General features: G+C 44.8%; 1 protein-coding gene across 1 annotated transcript in view; it reads left to right on the top strand.

The window, feature by feature from the left end:
- Positions 1 to 16,271, top strand: part of LOC147012277 (uncharacterized) — a 126,175-nt gene extending 109,904 nt beyond the window's left edge. The window contains exons 12-16 of the mRNA XM_085856376.1: positions 3,433 to 3,558; positions 12,653 to 12,772; positions 13,878 to 14,054; positions 14,829 to 14,915; positions 15,022 to 16,271. Of these exons, the coding sequence (XP_085712502.1) occupies positions 3,433 to 3,558; positions 12,653 to 12,772; positions 13,878 to 14,054; positions 14,829 to 14,915; positions 15,022 to 15,129 (618 nt within the window). The 3' untranslated portion in view covers positions 15,130 to 16,271. The remainder of the gene's footprint in view (positions 1 to 3,432; positions 3,559 to 12,652; positions 12,773 to 13,877; positions 14,055 to 14,828; positions 14,916 to 15,021) is intronic.
- Positions 16,272 to 16,534: the final 263 nt, after the last annotated feature.

Below are 16,534 nucleotides of genomic sequence, written 5' to 3'. Positions count from 1 at the left end.
TTGACTTCCACTCCACTGACTCCAGACTTGACTGCCACTTAACTGCCGCGAGCTGCGCCGTGCTCGCGCTTATATAGGCCGGGGGAGGGGCGTATATGCAAATTTGTGGATCACAGCGGGTTCGGAGGCGGGGCTACACCACCTGATGCTCAGTCATTGGATGGATGAAAAGTGGGCGTGAATCATTCCTGATCCGCTTTTCGAGGCGAAAGGAACCCATTCACAACCCATGGCACGACGTTCGGTAGAAAGGCGAAGGTGGTGGGAGTTTGCTGTGGTGGTTTGGGAAAATGGTGGTGGTGATTTGGTTGCTGGCGGGCGTCGTTTGAGAATAGCGGTGAAGCGATGTTTGCGGGGTGGAGTTGTGGAAGTAAAGAGGCGAATGTGGTGGTGTTTGAGTTGAGTTGTTTGGGAATGATGTTGGTGGTGGCGATTTGGTTGTTGGGGGATGATTGGTCCAAAATAATGACAGAGAAAAGAAAAACGGCTATCTCAAAGGATCGCAGCCCGGTGAACACGGAAATCCCCTCTAAACAACGGTGGGGAAATCTAACAACACATATACTTATCGTCATAACTGATCTCAGGACCCTTCATGGTGTATTGTGAATTTCGACAGCCGTAACAATATATTCCTCAGCCTGGTGTTTGCTTAGTGGTTAGGGTGGCTGGTTTGGAATCTTAGGGTCCTGAGTTCGAGCCCCGTTTGCCACTGAAGTAACACCAGGTGGGGTTGACTCAGCCTGTCATCCTTCCGCGGTGGGTGAAATGAGTACCAGTGTATTGGTTCGGTGCACAGCATCATTGGCATGGTCGCACCCCAACAAAATAATAGCTACCCGGCAGCTAAGCTGCCATGAAGAAGAAGAAGAAGAAGAAAAAGAAGATGTATATATTCCTGTGTTAATGAATATAAACCAATTGATGCAAACATTGTGGTGCTATTAATTTTTGTAATGACATTTCCCTTCGACATAAATGAGTCCAGTACCTGCCCTTATGGACGGGTTAATTCCTCCACCCTCCGGTCTCTCTGGTTTTTCATGCAGACAATTGGTATTTTATTATGACTTGTAATATCTCCTCACAGCGGGAGCTGCACTGTTTCATCCACCCTTTCATACAGATTTTTTTTCTGAATCTGTCGACAACTTTTTTAGATATCCTGCTCACACACAAACAGAGAGACAGGGGTGACAACATAACCTCCGTCCACATTTGGTGGCGGAGGTAACAAACGCACAACCGTAAACGCACATCCAAAAACAGACATAGACACTACTGACAGACAGACAGACATACAGACGGACGGAGGGACAGTGGTGCTGGCTGGTGGACATATTGATGCATAGATGAATGGACTAATGGGTAGGTGGGTGGACGAACGGATGGACACATGAGGGGGGGGGGACGACGGACGGATGTAGGAAAACGGACAGGCACACGGACAGATGGACACACGTAAGGGGGTAGGAGGGACGATACACAGTGACAGACAGACGGAAGAACGGACAGAGATGTAGGGAAAGGATGTCCGGGCGGACGGGCATGCAGAGACGTGGGCACAGGCGCACGCACAGGTGCATGCATAGTCCTCCTCACCCCATGATTATTATTTTTTTTGTCAAGGATTATAAATAAAAGGAGTCAACAAATTGTACCTGTTTGCACCAATTTTTGGAGTATCTACCAGCTTGTGTGCGATTGTATATCGCTTGTAGTTTTTTACTTTTCATGACCATTTCCATAGCGTATGGTCCAAAGACACTTTCTTCAACCAACACGTTCTCTATGCCACTGTCTCCATAGCACTTTCCCAAGATTTTCCAGTGCCACTCCAAGATGTACCTGGAAACCACCCAATGTGAAAACACGGTGATGTAGTTCATCCCATTGGTGTAGTTGTGCGTCGATGGACTTCTTGGGCGATGATGTGAAGTTGAAGATCCGGAGTGATCACTGGATTTATTTTTTTGACCCAGAGAGGACGTCTGTTTTTCTCAATTCCAAGGCAGTGTAAATTCTGCTAATATCTGTTGGCAAACGTGGTCCTACAGGATAATATCTAATGACTGTTTTTGGCATTCTTTGCATTCTTGGAGGTCTCCAGGATAGCATGAAATCCATCCCAATATGGAATGTACTTTTGTGAATCCAGTGGCTCGATATTGATGGTAAAGTTTCTTCGGACATGTCCGAGAGAACGTCCATGCCCTGATGACTGGGTTCTCTGGGTGATTTTGCTGTACAGAGTTAGAGGGCTAGCCCACATATCTCGGATATGTATGGACCAATTTTATTCACACTTGGCATAGACAACATATGACGATACACATGCTTATAATTTTGTTTTGCGATGCGATCATAGATGGCTGACTGATGGCCATTTTAGTTGTAAAAAGCACCGATATTCAACACATTCTCAACCATTTCTCAGACATGCATTTTAAACTTGGCAAACAGATAACGAATGATGGCTTACACATATGTATTCCATCCCCTCCCCCCCCCCAAATCAGATCCAAGATGGCTGACTGGCGGTCATTTTAGTTGGAAAAAAAACCCGATGTTGAACATGTCCTCAACCATTTCTCGGACATGTATTTACCAATGTTGCTCAAACTTGGCACCACAGATAACGAATGATGGCTTACATATGCACTCCATTTTTAGCTCGCCTGTTCGAAGAACAGAGAGCTATAGCGATAACCCTGGCGTGAACGTCAGCATCAGTGTGAGCGTGAAAATGTTAAAGTTTTTGGTGCAAGTTATTTCCTTTCTGTTTTTATCTCCCGCACTATTTTTTACTGATTACTATATATATATATATATATATATATATATATATATATATATATATATATATATATATATATATATATACATATATTTCTTTAAAATTATTTGGATCATACTTCACTGCAATGCTTTATAAAAAATATTATTAGACTAGTTTTTTTTCCAGATCAGACCCAAGATGGCCAACTGGAGGCCATTTTGTTCCTTAAATGTGTTCCTAACCATTTATCAGACATGCATGGTCCGATTTTGTTCGAAGTTGGCGCAATCACAGCACATGATGTGCCGTTCACTTTATTTTGCAATCTAATCAAAGATGGCCGACTGGTAAACTGTTGGCCATTTAGTTGAACATATTTAAATATGGGCTGGCCCTTTGAACTCCGTACATCAAGATTACTAAAGCAACGGGGACGATGACATTTTATGCCTATTTTACTTTTTTTTTAATCTCTTTAATTTTGTGTGGGTTTTCTCATCTGACTGTTGTATTGATTTCCCATCACTTGACTCAGCTAAAGCATAAATTTAACCTTGAACTTTGAATGTCAATGTGAAGGAGAGAAATTAGCCTTTTTGTACCACCGTGTATTGTACATTAACCCTCGACATTGCTCATGCTTGTTCTTGCAGCTCGTGCATCTGCCCCAGTCAAACCAGCTGATTCAAATCCAGCAGATCCCTGCCCAACACCAGGCCCAGCAACATGCAATGTCTGGAACACTGGCACCTGGCCACACTTCTCTCATCCAGCAACAGGTAACACATATATGATGTATTTTCTCCCTTGCCGTCATCCTGGAGTGAATGAATTCTCATTCAAGATGTTATTTCAATTGAAATATTCTTGCCTGTGATGCTGTAAGTCCTTGCTGTGAACTCTCGTACTGGTTTGTTACACGCTTGCTCGGTGGCTCCACCCAGCAGCTTGCTTCACCCTCGGTGGTCGATGCTGTGCTGATTATGGAGGGATCTTGTATGCTTGTAATCGGCTAATTCTCCAGCTTGACATGACATTCGTATGAAAGTAGACCAAAAGCTTGTGGGTTATATCATCAGCAAAGAGATGTTCAAGTCAGTTTGATGCCCTTTTGTGGCATTTAATAGTTTGTATTCATTGCCTTTGGGGGGATGATGGATTGTGGGAAAATGCTATCTCTCGTTGGAGTGTTAAGCCTTCATTGGCATCTGCCATCTTGTGGGTGTTTGATCCATTGAATTTGTCGTGTGTGTGTGTGTGTGTGTATGTATGTATGTGTGTGTATACATATATATATATATATATATATATATATATATATATATATATATATATATATATTTGGAGGTACCCATGCTAACACACAGAGAACGTACAATGAGGGGCAGGCGAGGGAAGGAGAAAACAGTGTGGAACAGAGACATGAGGAGATCTGTTGAAGCGAGAGGGATGGGGTGGGGTACACGGAAAACAGGATGGACACGACAGACAGACTACGGGGACTTTCAGGTCCTTACACGACAGGGACTTTCAGGAAGGAAAGCAGGGAATTTGAAGGAGGTGGGTTTGGGGTGGATTAGCAGGGGTAGAAAAGATTGTGGTTTTGGATGGGGGAAGATAAGAGATGGTGGTGACGAGCTGTTTTGAAGACCTGGAGGGAAGAGTGTGATTGAAGAGAGTGTGGTAGTTTGTTCCAAACGTGGGGGGAAAAAAGGAAGAATTAAAGAATGAATGGGAGCAGTGATTCTTGATTTTGGTAGTTTTACCAGAATGGGGTTGTTTGTGAACCTTGAGTGCCCTGCGGAAATATGGGGGGGGGGCAGAGCGCAGTCAGAGCAGGGAGGTGAGGCCATAGAGGAAATGGTAGAAGACAAAAACACCACCGACCTGAATGCAGTGTGAGAGTGAGAGACCCAAAGACTCAGCCTCATCGCGGGAGATACCAATCACCCTAAATGCCTTGTTTTCCTCAGCGTGAAGCCGAGAAAGGTGAGAGGCGGTAGCACCATCCCAGAGGGAAGAGCAGTACTCCATTAGGCTACAGATGAAAGTTTTGTATGTGGTCAGAATCTCAGGTGTGCCAAGAAAGGACTTTGCACCACGGAGGATGCCCAGTCGGCGACTGGCTTTGGAAGCTCGCTTGGAAATGTGAATTTTCTGTATTTTGCTCCATCCATTTTCCCTTCGACCCTGACAAGTGTCCCAGTACCTGCTGATGACAAACATCCCCATAACATGATGCTACCACCACCATGCTTCACAGTGGGAATGGTTTTCTTTATGTGATAGTGCTGTTGGATTTGCACCAAACATAATGTTTTGCATTTAGGCAATAAAATTCCATCCTGGTTTTGTCAGACCACAAAACATTTTGACACACGGCTTCAGAATCTCTGGAGTGGTTTTTTGCATTCCTCAAATGGGACTCAAGGTGGGCATTTTTTGAGTCACGGCTTCCTTCTTGCCACCCTACCTTACAGGCCAGACTTGTGGGGTGCTTGGGATGTTGTCACGTGCACACAGTGACCAGTCTTTGCCATAAAGGCCTGCAGCTCTTTCAAAGTTGCCTTTGGCCGCTTGGTGGCCTCTGATCGGTCTCCTCTTGGCCTGGCCATCCAGTTTGGAGGGACGGCCTGATCTAGGCAGTGTCTTGGTGGTACCATGCACCTTCCACCTCTTAATGATTGTCTTAACTGTGCTCCAAGGGATATTCAAGGCCTTCAAAATATTTTTATACCCATCCCCTGATCTGTACCTTTCCACAATTTTCTCCCGGAGGTCTTTTGAAAGCTCTTTGGTGCTCATGGTTGAGTCTTTTCTGTGAAATGCACTACCCAGCAGAGGAAACCTGCAGGAACAGCTGATTTTATTCTGAAATAATCAGAATCACTACAATTTAATACACTTGGAGACCAATTAACTTGGTGTGTGATTTTGAAGATGATTAGTTACACCTGAGCTAACTTAGAATTGTTATTTGAGGTGTGTGGTGGGAGGCGGACACTATTACAACCAAGATATTCTCTTCTTGCATTTCTAATTAATTTCCTGAAATTTGTACAATTTGTTTTTCACTTGGAAGTTGTGGGTTTCAATGGGTAAATGAAGGTGGAAAAAGTCTGATTTAATGCTATTTAATTCCAGGCTACAAGGCAAAGAAAAAAGGTGAAAATTTTGAAAGGAGGTGTAGACTTTCTTTTGGCACTGCATATATATTCAACCAGAGGCACACTGACTCTGACACAATGCTGACATCTTGTACATAAATTATCCCAGCATGTAATATAACTATATATATATATATATATATATATATATATATATATATATATATATATATATATATATATATATATATATATATATATATATATATATATATATATAATCAGACACACCTTCTGACTTGTAGTGAGAATCACCGTGGATTATGTCTCACACGGTAAAACTGCATAATCCGCACAGAACAACCATCCACTGCCGCTCAGACGATTGTTCCTGCCAAAGGCGCTGTCACACCTTGACGATTTAGCCAGCGTATGCCGACTTATGAAAAATTTGTCAAAAACGCCAACACACGTCGAATACGTTATGGGTAAGTTTTGATAACATTAAGAGCACGCTGAAAAACGCTGGCTTTCATCGTTGTACTTTGCGGTTTTCCTCAAATTTTAGCTTGCTTGAAATTTTACGACGTATGCCAGCGTATGACTCGCACGTTCCGCTACGCTGGCCATAAGTTGTAGGCACGTTATGCGATCGTTGACACACGTTACTTGTAAGTTACTCATAAGTCGAAACACGTCGAGGTAATGATTAGCGTATCCGAAACTTATTTATAACCTATGAGTAACGTGTTGTAGGCACGTTACACGATCGTTGACACACGTCGAGGCACGTTATGCTATCGTTGACACACGTCGAGGCACGTTACTTGTAAGTTACTCATTAGTCGAAACACGTCGAGGTAATGTTTAGCGTACCCAAAACTTATTTCTAACCTGTGAGTAACGTGTTGTAGGCACGTTACACAATCGTTGACACACGTCGAGGCACGTTATGCGATTGTTGACACACGTCGAGGCACATTACTTGTAAGTTACTCATAAGTCGAAACACGTCGAGGTAATGCTTACTGTACCCAAAACTTATTTCGAACCTATGAGTAACATGCTTTGAACCTATGTGTAACGTACCTCCAACGCATATTGACGTATGTAGACGTATTTGATTGACGTCTTCTGGACGCAAGTCAGGTCAGGTTCGATCTGTGACCTGCTACAGGTACCATGTAAACCTGTACTAACCTGTTCCATGTTCGGGTTGTCAGCGACTAAACCGTCTCCCCCACCAGGTTTTGTGGTGAGGGGGGTGTTTGGATATGGACACCCAGCAGGATTAAAAACAAAACCTGTCAAAGGGCGGAGGAGCTCCTTGTGAGCCAACGGCCATCCATATCTAGTGCCCAACTGTGTCTGCGGACGTCCTCCTGCAGTTGGGTTACTTCTTATTAGGAGGTTGGTGGCAGGATTTGCACTCCAGCCACCGTAAAACCCTTCATTCCGCAAAACGTAAAAACGCAAAAAAATCTGAAAACCCACTCCGTGGGAGTACCTCCTGTGCAGCTTCCCTTCGCAGGGCAGCTCACCGGATGACGGGATTGGGGCAAAGCCTTCGGGACCCCCAATCTTTGATCGGAGGGAAACCACGGGGTAACATCCCTGGGTCAGATTGCGGGAGAGTGTGTCGGAGTGGTGCTGAGGTGTCGTCCACCAGACGGCGGTCTCCTTGGGTTAACCTGAGGCGGTCCCTTCGGGTGGGTGCCTGGAATGTCCTATCCCTAAGAGAGGATGATCACCTGTCTCTGTTATCATCTGAGCTCAAGCGTTTGGACATCGGGATTGCAGCTCTCTCTGAGGTTCGGAGACCGGATTGCGGCGAGATAATGGTGGGTGGTTACACCTACTATTGGTCTGGTCGCTCTGATGGTTACCATACCCAAGGAGTTGCTGTAGCTGTGTCCAATAAGCTGACCCCAATGATAATTGAGGTAACACCGGTCAACGAGCGTATTATGAGATTAAGGATTCGTCACTCCTTAGGTGTCATTTCCCTGGTCTCTGTTTATGCTCCGACTGAGGCGAGTGATCTCACCGTGAAGGATGCATTCTACGCCACACTCGAGTCTGTGGTTGATCAGTGCCCCAGACGAGATACACTTCTAGTCTTGGGGGATTTCAATGCATCGACTGGAACTGATAGGGATGGTTATGAGGTGTGTGTTGGTCCCCATGGGTCAGGAACTATGAACCAGAATAGCACTAAGTTCCTTGACTTTGCAAGAAGACATGGACTTAGGGTGGCTGGTTCATGGTTTCAGCGCCCACAAGCTCATCGCTGGACTTGGTATTCCAACGCTGGCGGTGTGGCAAAGGAGATTGACCATGTCCTCATTGACGGTCGTTGGAGGATGATCCAGAACTGCAGGGTCTACCGGAGTGCTCAGTTCCTCAATACTGACCACAGGCTTGTTGTAGCAACTCTACAGCTGCACCTTAAATCCTGGAGAATGGTACCATCCCAGCCTAGGCTGGATGTTGCCAAGCTCAGGGATGAGAGAGTAGCTGAGGAGTTTGCGAACAGGCTGAGTGGACACTTGGGGGGTCTGGGTGCTTTGGGGGGTCCTGAAGAGTTGTGGAGCGCCTTCAAGACCACCGTCCTTGATGTTGCCGGTGGATGTCTTGGAACTCACCGCAGGGCCAAGAAGAATTTTGTCTCTCGAGGGACACTGGATACCATTGATCAGAGTCGCAGGGCCAGGCTGAATGGCAGAGCTGAGCTGTTCAGGGAGCTGAGGCGTAAAACTGTACGTGCACTGAGGGTGGACAAGGAGGCCTATGTGCGAGGAATCTGTGATGGGGTAGAGCATCACCTGTGGACAGGTGATTCTCATCCCGCTTACAGGGGAATTCACGCATTACGTTCATCCAAGCCCATCCCTCGGAGCACTGCAGTTCGAGCAGAGAGTGGTAGGCTCTTGACAGAGGAGTCTGAAGTGAAGGCCCGCTGGGCCGGTTACTTTGAGCGGTTGTACCAGGCTGATCCGCCAGCTGTCGAGTTGGACGTCAAGGGTGTTACAATCCCTGTTGCTGACCCTCAAATCAACTGTGGTCCACCTTCGCTTGTGGAAACACGGGCTGCGGTGAACCAGTTGAAACGGGGCAAAGCTCCAGGGATCTGTGGCATCCATGTCGAACTTCTCAAGGCTGGTGGAAATGCTGCACTCGTGTCGTTGCATGCAGTTTTGTGCTCTGCCTGGAACACAGGCATCATCCCAACTGACTGGAAGAGAGGCCTTGTTGTCCCTCTCTGGAAAGGGAAGGGTGATCGCCAAGACTGCAACAACTACCGAGGGGTGACGCTGCTCTCAGTGCCGGGCAAGGTCTTTGCTCGGATAATTCTTGATAGGGTTCGCCACCATCTGCTTGAGCACCAGCGTCCAGAGCAGTCAGGCTTTACACCAAAGAGGTCAATGATTGACCGTATCCTTGCACTCCGTGTCCTCACCGAACGCAGACGAGAGTTTCGGCAGAGGCTGCTTGCAGCCTATGTTGATCTCTGTAAAGCGTTCGATTCAGTGAATCGGGATGTCCTCTGGAGGATTCTTGGTCTTCGTGGGGTGCCACCAAAACTGATCGATCTGATGTCTGAACTCTACTCTGGTACTGAGAGTGCTGTGAAGTGTGGTGGTACCACCTCTGACTTATTTCCAGTTGTTACTGGAGTTCGTCAGGGATGTGTACTTGCCCCCACACTTTTCAGCACTTGTATGGACTGGATTTTAGGGAGGATGTCTGAGAGATCAAGTTGCGGTGCATCGTTTGGGAATGTCAAGATCTCGGACCTTGATTTTGCCGACGATGCAGTCATCTTTGCGGAGACTTTAGACATCCTTTTGGGGCCCCTCGAGGTGCTGAATGAGGAGTCGGAGCTGCTGGGATTACGGGTTTCTTGGGTCAAAACTAAGATCCAGGCTTTCGTTGACATCTTGGATGCTGCTGTCCTGTCTGTGTCTGTTTGTGGTGAGGATGTCGAGGTCGTGGAGAGATTCACTTACCTTGGCAGTGATATTCATGTCTCTGCTGGCTGCGAGTCAGAGGTCAATAGACGTCTGGGTCGGGCCTGGGGAGTCATGAATTCACTGGATCATGGGGTGTGGCGCTGCCGGTACCTGTGCGGGAGGACGAAAGTCCGAGTCTTCAGGTCCTTGGTACTTCCAGTCTTGCTCTATGGGTGCGAGACTTGGACTCTGACCAAGGATCTGAGACGGAGACTTAATTCCTTTGGTACCAGGTCTCTTTGGAGAATCCTTGGCTATCGCTGGTCGGATTTTATATCCAACGAGCGGTTGCTGAGAGAGACTCGGATGAGATTTGTTACCTGCATAGTCCGTGAGCGTCAGTTGCGGCTGTATGGACATGTGGCTCGTTTTCCTGACGCTGATCCTGCTTACCAGATTCTCTCAGCGAGGGAGTCTCATGAGTGGAGGAGGCCAGTGGGCCGACCACATGCCTCATGGTTGCAGCAGGTTGATCATCATCTCAAGGAGATGGGGATGGGCCTGGCATCTGCCTGGGGGATGGCCAGACGGAGGCCCCTGGAGTACCGGCGGAAAGTGGACGCAGCGACGTGCTGTTCTGGCACATGCTCCCATACCTGACCTGACCTTCTGGACGACCACAGAACTTACTGAACGTGTTTCTAATTTACAGCTACCGTATAATGGCGATTTGGCAGCGTTTAAAATAAAAAACAACAATAACTTCCGATATTTCATCACGTGCCGTTACGTCACGTCCGATTGCCTCTTCAGTTTGCTCATGTCTTATTCTTAGTTCCTCCTCTGTGAATATTTTCTGTTTGAGGATATTGTCACGTCGACGTCGAAACTTAAAAGCAAATGTCCAAATATATTTTAAAATTCGTGATAGACTAAAAAAATGTATTTAAAAAAAAACAACAACAACAACTTCAGATGTTTCGTCACGTGCCTTAACGGAGCCAAGGAGAAAAAAAGAAAATGTGCCTTGTCGGAGAAAATGAGTTTCGCGTATGCTAAACATTACCTCGACGTGTTTCGACTTATGAGTAACTTACAAGGAACTTGTGCCGACGTGTGTCAACGATCGCATATCGTGCCTACAACTTATTCCCAGCGTAGCGGAACGTGTGAGCCATACGGCGAGTACGTCGTAAAATTTTCAGCATGCTTGAAATGCCACAACGTACAAGACGTACCACGAAATATGACAGCGTACTTCATCATTTTTCAGCGTGCTCTTAACGTATACACAACTTACCCATACCGTATTCGACGTGTGCCAGCGTTTTAGACACATTTTTCATCGGTCGGCATATGCTGGCTAAATCGTCAAGGTGTGACTGCGTGGTTAACACTTCCAATTTTCAGGCGGTTATGATTTAAATCGGCGAGCGGCAGGTTTTTAACAGGGAACGCCACGAGTTCGTCGGCGATACGTGCAGTGCGCTATGCCGAAGTTAAACTATCGTTGGGCATAGGTTGTGAACGCCGACAACAAGCTAAGCATTCGTTGGTATAAGTTATCTATAAGACAACGAAACGTTCTGTGCCCGTTACTAATATGTTATGCATACGACCAACACGTTATGAATACGACCAAAACTTAAAAAAAAAAAATCAAAATTTCACCGTATGCCAACGTTTTACTTACATTTTTATACGTTGCCATTGCTGGCTAAATCGTCAAGGTGTGACAGCGCCTTAATGCAAACCATTCAACCAGAAGGCACATGATGTGATTGGCTGGAAAATCAAAACATGAGGAGTGACGAGCACTCCGCCGATCCCCATTTGACACAGTCCAACACCAAAGCGTCGCCTCCAACACAGAGGCATCGGCCCGGTGACTCTGTCAAACAGAGAAAGATTATATGTTCGCCATCAGTTAAACATCAAGTATAACCACCGATCCGGATTTTGGGCTTATTTGCCCTTATCAGAATGGCATACCGATAAATATCAAATCAATGATGACCACATCATTGGTTAGATAGTTATCGTGTGGATTGTGCAGTTTTTACCGCGTGAGACATAATCCGCGGCGATGCTCATCATAACAGTCAAGAGGTGCATCGGATGTATAAATGATGAATGTGGTCATTATTGGATAGATATTTGTCGGTATACCATCCTGATGAGGGCAAATAAGCCTGAAATTCGGATCTGTGATTCCGTTTGATATTTGCTTGAGGTTGACCACATGATCTTTCTCTGTTTGACAGTCACCGGGCCGAAGCTTCTTTGTTGGAGGCGATGCTTTGGTGTAGGACTGTGTCCAATGGGTATTGGCGGACTGCTCGACTGTGTGTGTGTGTGTGTGTGTGTGTGTGTGTGTGTGTGTGTGTGTGTGTGTGTGTGTGTGTGTGTGTGTGTGTGTGTGTGTGTGTGTGTGTGTGTGCGTGCGTGCGTGCGTGCGTGCGTGCGTGCGTGCGTGCGTGCGTGCGTGTGCGCGCGCGTGCACACACATGTCAATCGGCGATTAAATCGGTCTGGTGGCTGATGGGGCTGTGTGGCGTTGGAATTATCGTGAATGTATGCAGTTGTAGATGAACCCAGGTGTGGTTGGAAACAGCAATTGGTTTATCTTGTGTATCTTTCGTCGTTGCTTTATGCAGCTGTCTTTGACTGGAAGAGTTTGGGGGTTAATTATAGTGATCTTCGACACTGGGGAGAATTGATTCGGTGAATGCTGATTGATTGTTCCCTCCAATTGCGGGTGAGAGAGGTAATTGGGTCTTGATATATGTATATATGGTGTGTGTATATTTCAGGTTATCACACAGCTTGCCACAAATTCCCATGGGCAGGTGGTCTTGCAACCTACCATCGGGCAGCCACAGCAACAGCTTCAGCAATCTGTCATCACAGGTCGACTGCAGCCTGCTCCACAGGTATCCGGCCACTGTCTTCGTGCAGCTACTTTCATACCACTTGATTATGTCAGACTTGGAATTGCAGCATGTGAAGTGACACAAAATTATGATTGGTGCTGTGCATAATGATACTTGTTTAATGACGAACATGTGTCTGACATGGTAATGAATCGCAGAGGCATTTCAAACCTTTTCACACAGTGCAAGTATTGTGCAACAATTTATTTAAGCCATCAGTCTATTTCCGGATGATTGAATCTATATCTAATTGGGCCGAGCTGCAAGCTCCACCAATCCACCACTCTTAAAACTGCACAAGGTTCCTGTCGGTCAAGCTCACTGCATCTGAATCTGCCTCCACTAATTCCTACCCTGCAAACTGGCCCCACAAAAACCTGCTGATAGCACTGTTTCACATTGGAAAGGGATATCTGATATTTCATTTCAAGTACATTCGATAAGTGTAGTCTTGATGATGAATTTTTAAAATGTAGCATGTGTAGATAGTTAACCTCCGCCATCGTCGAAGATGGACGGAGGTTACTGTTTTCACCCCTTTCTGTTTGTTTGTTTGTTTGTTTGTTTGTTTGTGAACAGTATTACGGAAAAACTCCTCGACGGATTTCGACGAAACTTGGTGGGGGGGGGGGTTAGGTATGGTCCAAGGATCATGCCATTAAATTTTGGAATTGGTCCCCCCCCCAAAAGAAATTGTTAGAGAAAATTTTTTTTTTGCATTTCTACATATTTTAAGTGATTTCCAACCCCCCCCCCCCCACCCCAAAAAAATTGTTTGAGAAAAAAATTTTTTTTGCATTTTTACATGTTTTAAGTGATTTCCACCCCCCCCCCCAAAAAAAAATGGAGAAAATAACTATAACTTTCAGCACTGTTGACATATTTAATGAATAAGATATAAGGTTCACTTGAGTGACCCAGCAGTATTGGCGGCGAGGTGTTGCACTCTCTCGATCAGTGCTCCCCCTCTAGTTAAGGATTTTGATTCATTGCATTTTTCATCAAAATCCATCTTCGACTCATTTGAGAGCTGTTAGAAGAACTTCTCTGATGCTCCAACGATTTTTGAAAATTTTTATTTAATTTTTCTCTTTCTTCCCTGTAGCTTGGAATGCCTCCCGAAGCTTCAAGCAACAGCAAGCCGGCACAAGTTGTCATCCAAGTTGATGGTGCGGGAGACACATCTTCAGATGAGGATTACGAAGAAGAGGAGGAGGATAGGGACGAAGATGGCAAGGAGAAAGATGATGATTTGGGTGAAGATGCTGAGCAAAACCAAGCGGTGAGGTTTGATACCTATTCATTGACATGGGTTGTATGGTCGGGATGTTCAAATAATTATTGTTTTATATCATTTGTTGTTGTGTAATGAGGAGGATATTGAGTGGCCATCCTGGAGGTTGTCGGTTCATGTCCAGCTGTCGGAACACTTTTGAGAATTGTTCTTGTCACCTCACCAACTACTCTTTCACCAAGTTTTGTCATTGTATATTTTCAACTTTTTGAAAATGTCATTGTGTATATATATATATATATATATATATATATATATATATATATATATATATATATATATATATATATATATATATATATAATATCATTTTGGCCCCACCTCTCAATAGTGAAGAAGCATGTATAAAATTAAAAAAAATTGTCTTATCCGGATCTGGATTCTGATCTTCACTAAAATCTAATCAATTTGGCCTTGTAACACATCCAACCTGTCCACCAAGTTTTATCTGAATCCATCCACAACTTTTTGAGACATCCTGCTCTGCAGAGAAACAGACAGACAGGGGTGAAAACATAACTTCTGTCCACTATAGGTAACAGAGGTAGTAATGGATGGAATAAACAGAGCATTCTCCTTCTTTAAAGCACCCCCCACACCCCTTTTACCTTGATAAACGAATCGGAAGAAGTGTGGTCCATAGTTGTGCCGTGCAATGAGACAGCACAACTAATACACTACAACTGAGGGAAGAATGGTTACCATTTGTTGAGTTATCATCCTCTCACACTTTGCCGCTTCCCCTTGTTTATATCGTAACAGGATTCCCTTAATTCTGATGATGATGACAGCGATGAAGGTGCTGAGCTTTTTGAAACAGACAACCTGGTCGTGTGTCAGTATGATAAGGTACGATACAATTCTGTGTTCGTGTGGAATTCTTTGGCCGCTGTTGGTTGTCGGTATCACTCAATCGTTTCCTTTATCTTTTTCTCATTCCGCTGGTTGTCCACAGATCCACCGCACGAAGAATAAGTGGAAGTTTCACCTGAAAGACGGCATCATGAACCTAAAGGGCTGTGACTTTGTGTTCTCTCGAGCCACAGGAGATGCGGAGTGGTAGATGTTGGTGCGGAGGGGGTTGTGGTTAGGTGGGGGGGAGGGGGAGGATTGTGGTTAAGGGGCAGTGTTGTGCTCTGAGCAAGTCAAGGTGTAATAATCAGAGTGAAGGTTTTCTATACTTGATTTTCCTGAAGTTTGGAAATATCCCATCTCTCCAGTTCATTTTGTGAAAAATTGTTTTAAATTGCGTTTTAGTAACAGCTGAAAACAGCAATAATTGAAGCTGCAAAAAGTAATATATTTGCATCATCTGATTTTTTAACCTTTATTTGGTGATGACAAAACTACATGACTGTGCCTTTTAAAGAAGAAGAAGAAAAAGCTGTGAGTGTGATCGTTAGAAACGAGTGCCTTCGTGTTCTGTGATGTGTACAATTGTGCTTGCTGTACAGGCGTGTCATGCATCTTAGTCCACACAAGTTTTGCATATTTTACTTTTGTGCACTCGATTTAACTCATGTTGTGTACCTCTTTGCTGTTTATGTGATACAATACCAGGCGATGCAGGCGGCGCTCATGCCTTGCATGCTGACATGGCACCGCTTCACCTTCCTGGAATGCTTGCTGAACTTTTTAATGCCTTTATTTTTTTCTTTTCTTTTTTTAAATCGCTCGACATGCAATCATATTGAGTTGGGGGATCTGGACTCTGCATGCTCGGGGCATCATGTGGTTTTTGTATAGTGAAAAACGAGAAATTAAAACTTTCAAAGTGATTTGTAAATCCTTCCAAAGCATTTCTAATTTCCATGTTGTGAGATGAAATGTTTTTTTGTTTTGTTTTTTGTTATTATTTTTCCTTGTATTTCCGGTTGAATACTTGTTACATCATGATGAGACTTGAGGAAAGTAAATGTGCAGATTTCATTTGTGGAAGATGGTTAACTTGCCACAAAAGGTAATAGCAGAAGATGACGATTTAAAAAATTATTTTTTACCTTGACTTCCCACTTTTGTTCACTTTTTTAAAAAGCCATTGTTATTGCAGCCACGACTATCAAAGCACAGTGAGCATCGCGATTTGATAGAACGGTGTCTGTAGTAGAGCCCTGTAGGAATTTCGTGTGTGATGGCAAATTATATATTGGTGAGGTTGTCTGCATGTATTATATTAAAAATAATAAAATTGGGGTAGACCACCAAGTGGTGATTTGATTTTTGTAGCCGTCACTTTTCAAAATGGTGGATTTCCCAGTCGCAAAATTCCGTATCTTATGAACCACTGCACTTAATGCCTGGTGTTGGTTTAATGGCGAGAGTGGTGGGTTTTGGATCCGAGGGTCTTGCGTTCGATTCCTGCTTTGCTGTTGAATCAATACCAGGTGGGGTTGATTCTGCCTGTCATCCTTTCGAGGTTGGTAAAATGAGTGCCAGCTTGCTGGTATCCTGCGTCGGAGTGGCAACCC

Source organism: Eptatretus burgeri, chromosome 15, assembly GCF_056783735.1.
Source record: "Eptatretus burgeri isolate ZD-2024b chromosome 15, Ebu_testis_v1, whole genome shotgun sequence".
NCBI lineage: Eukaryota > Metazoa > Chordata > Myxini > Myxiniformes > Myxinidae > Eptatretus > Eptatretus burgeri.
Note: the sequence above shows the minus strand (reverse complement) of the source record. Positions and strands in the feature narration are given on the sequence as shown.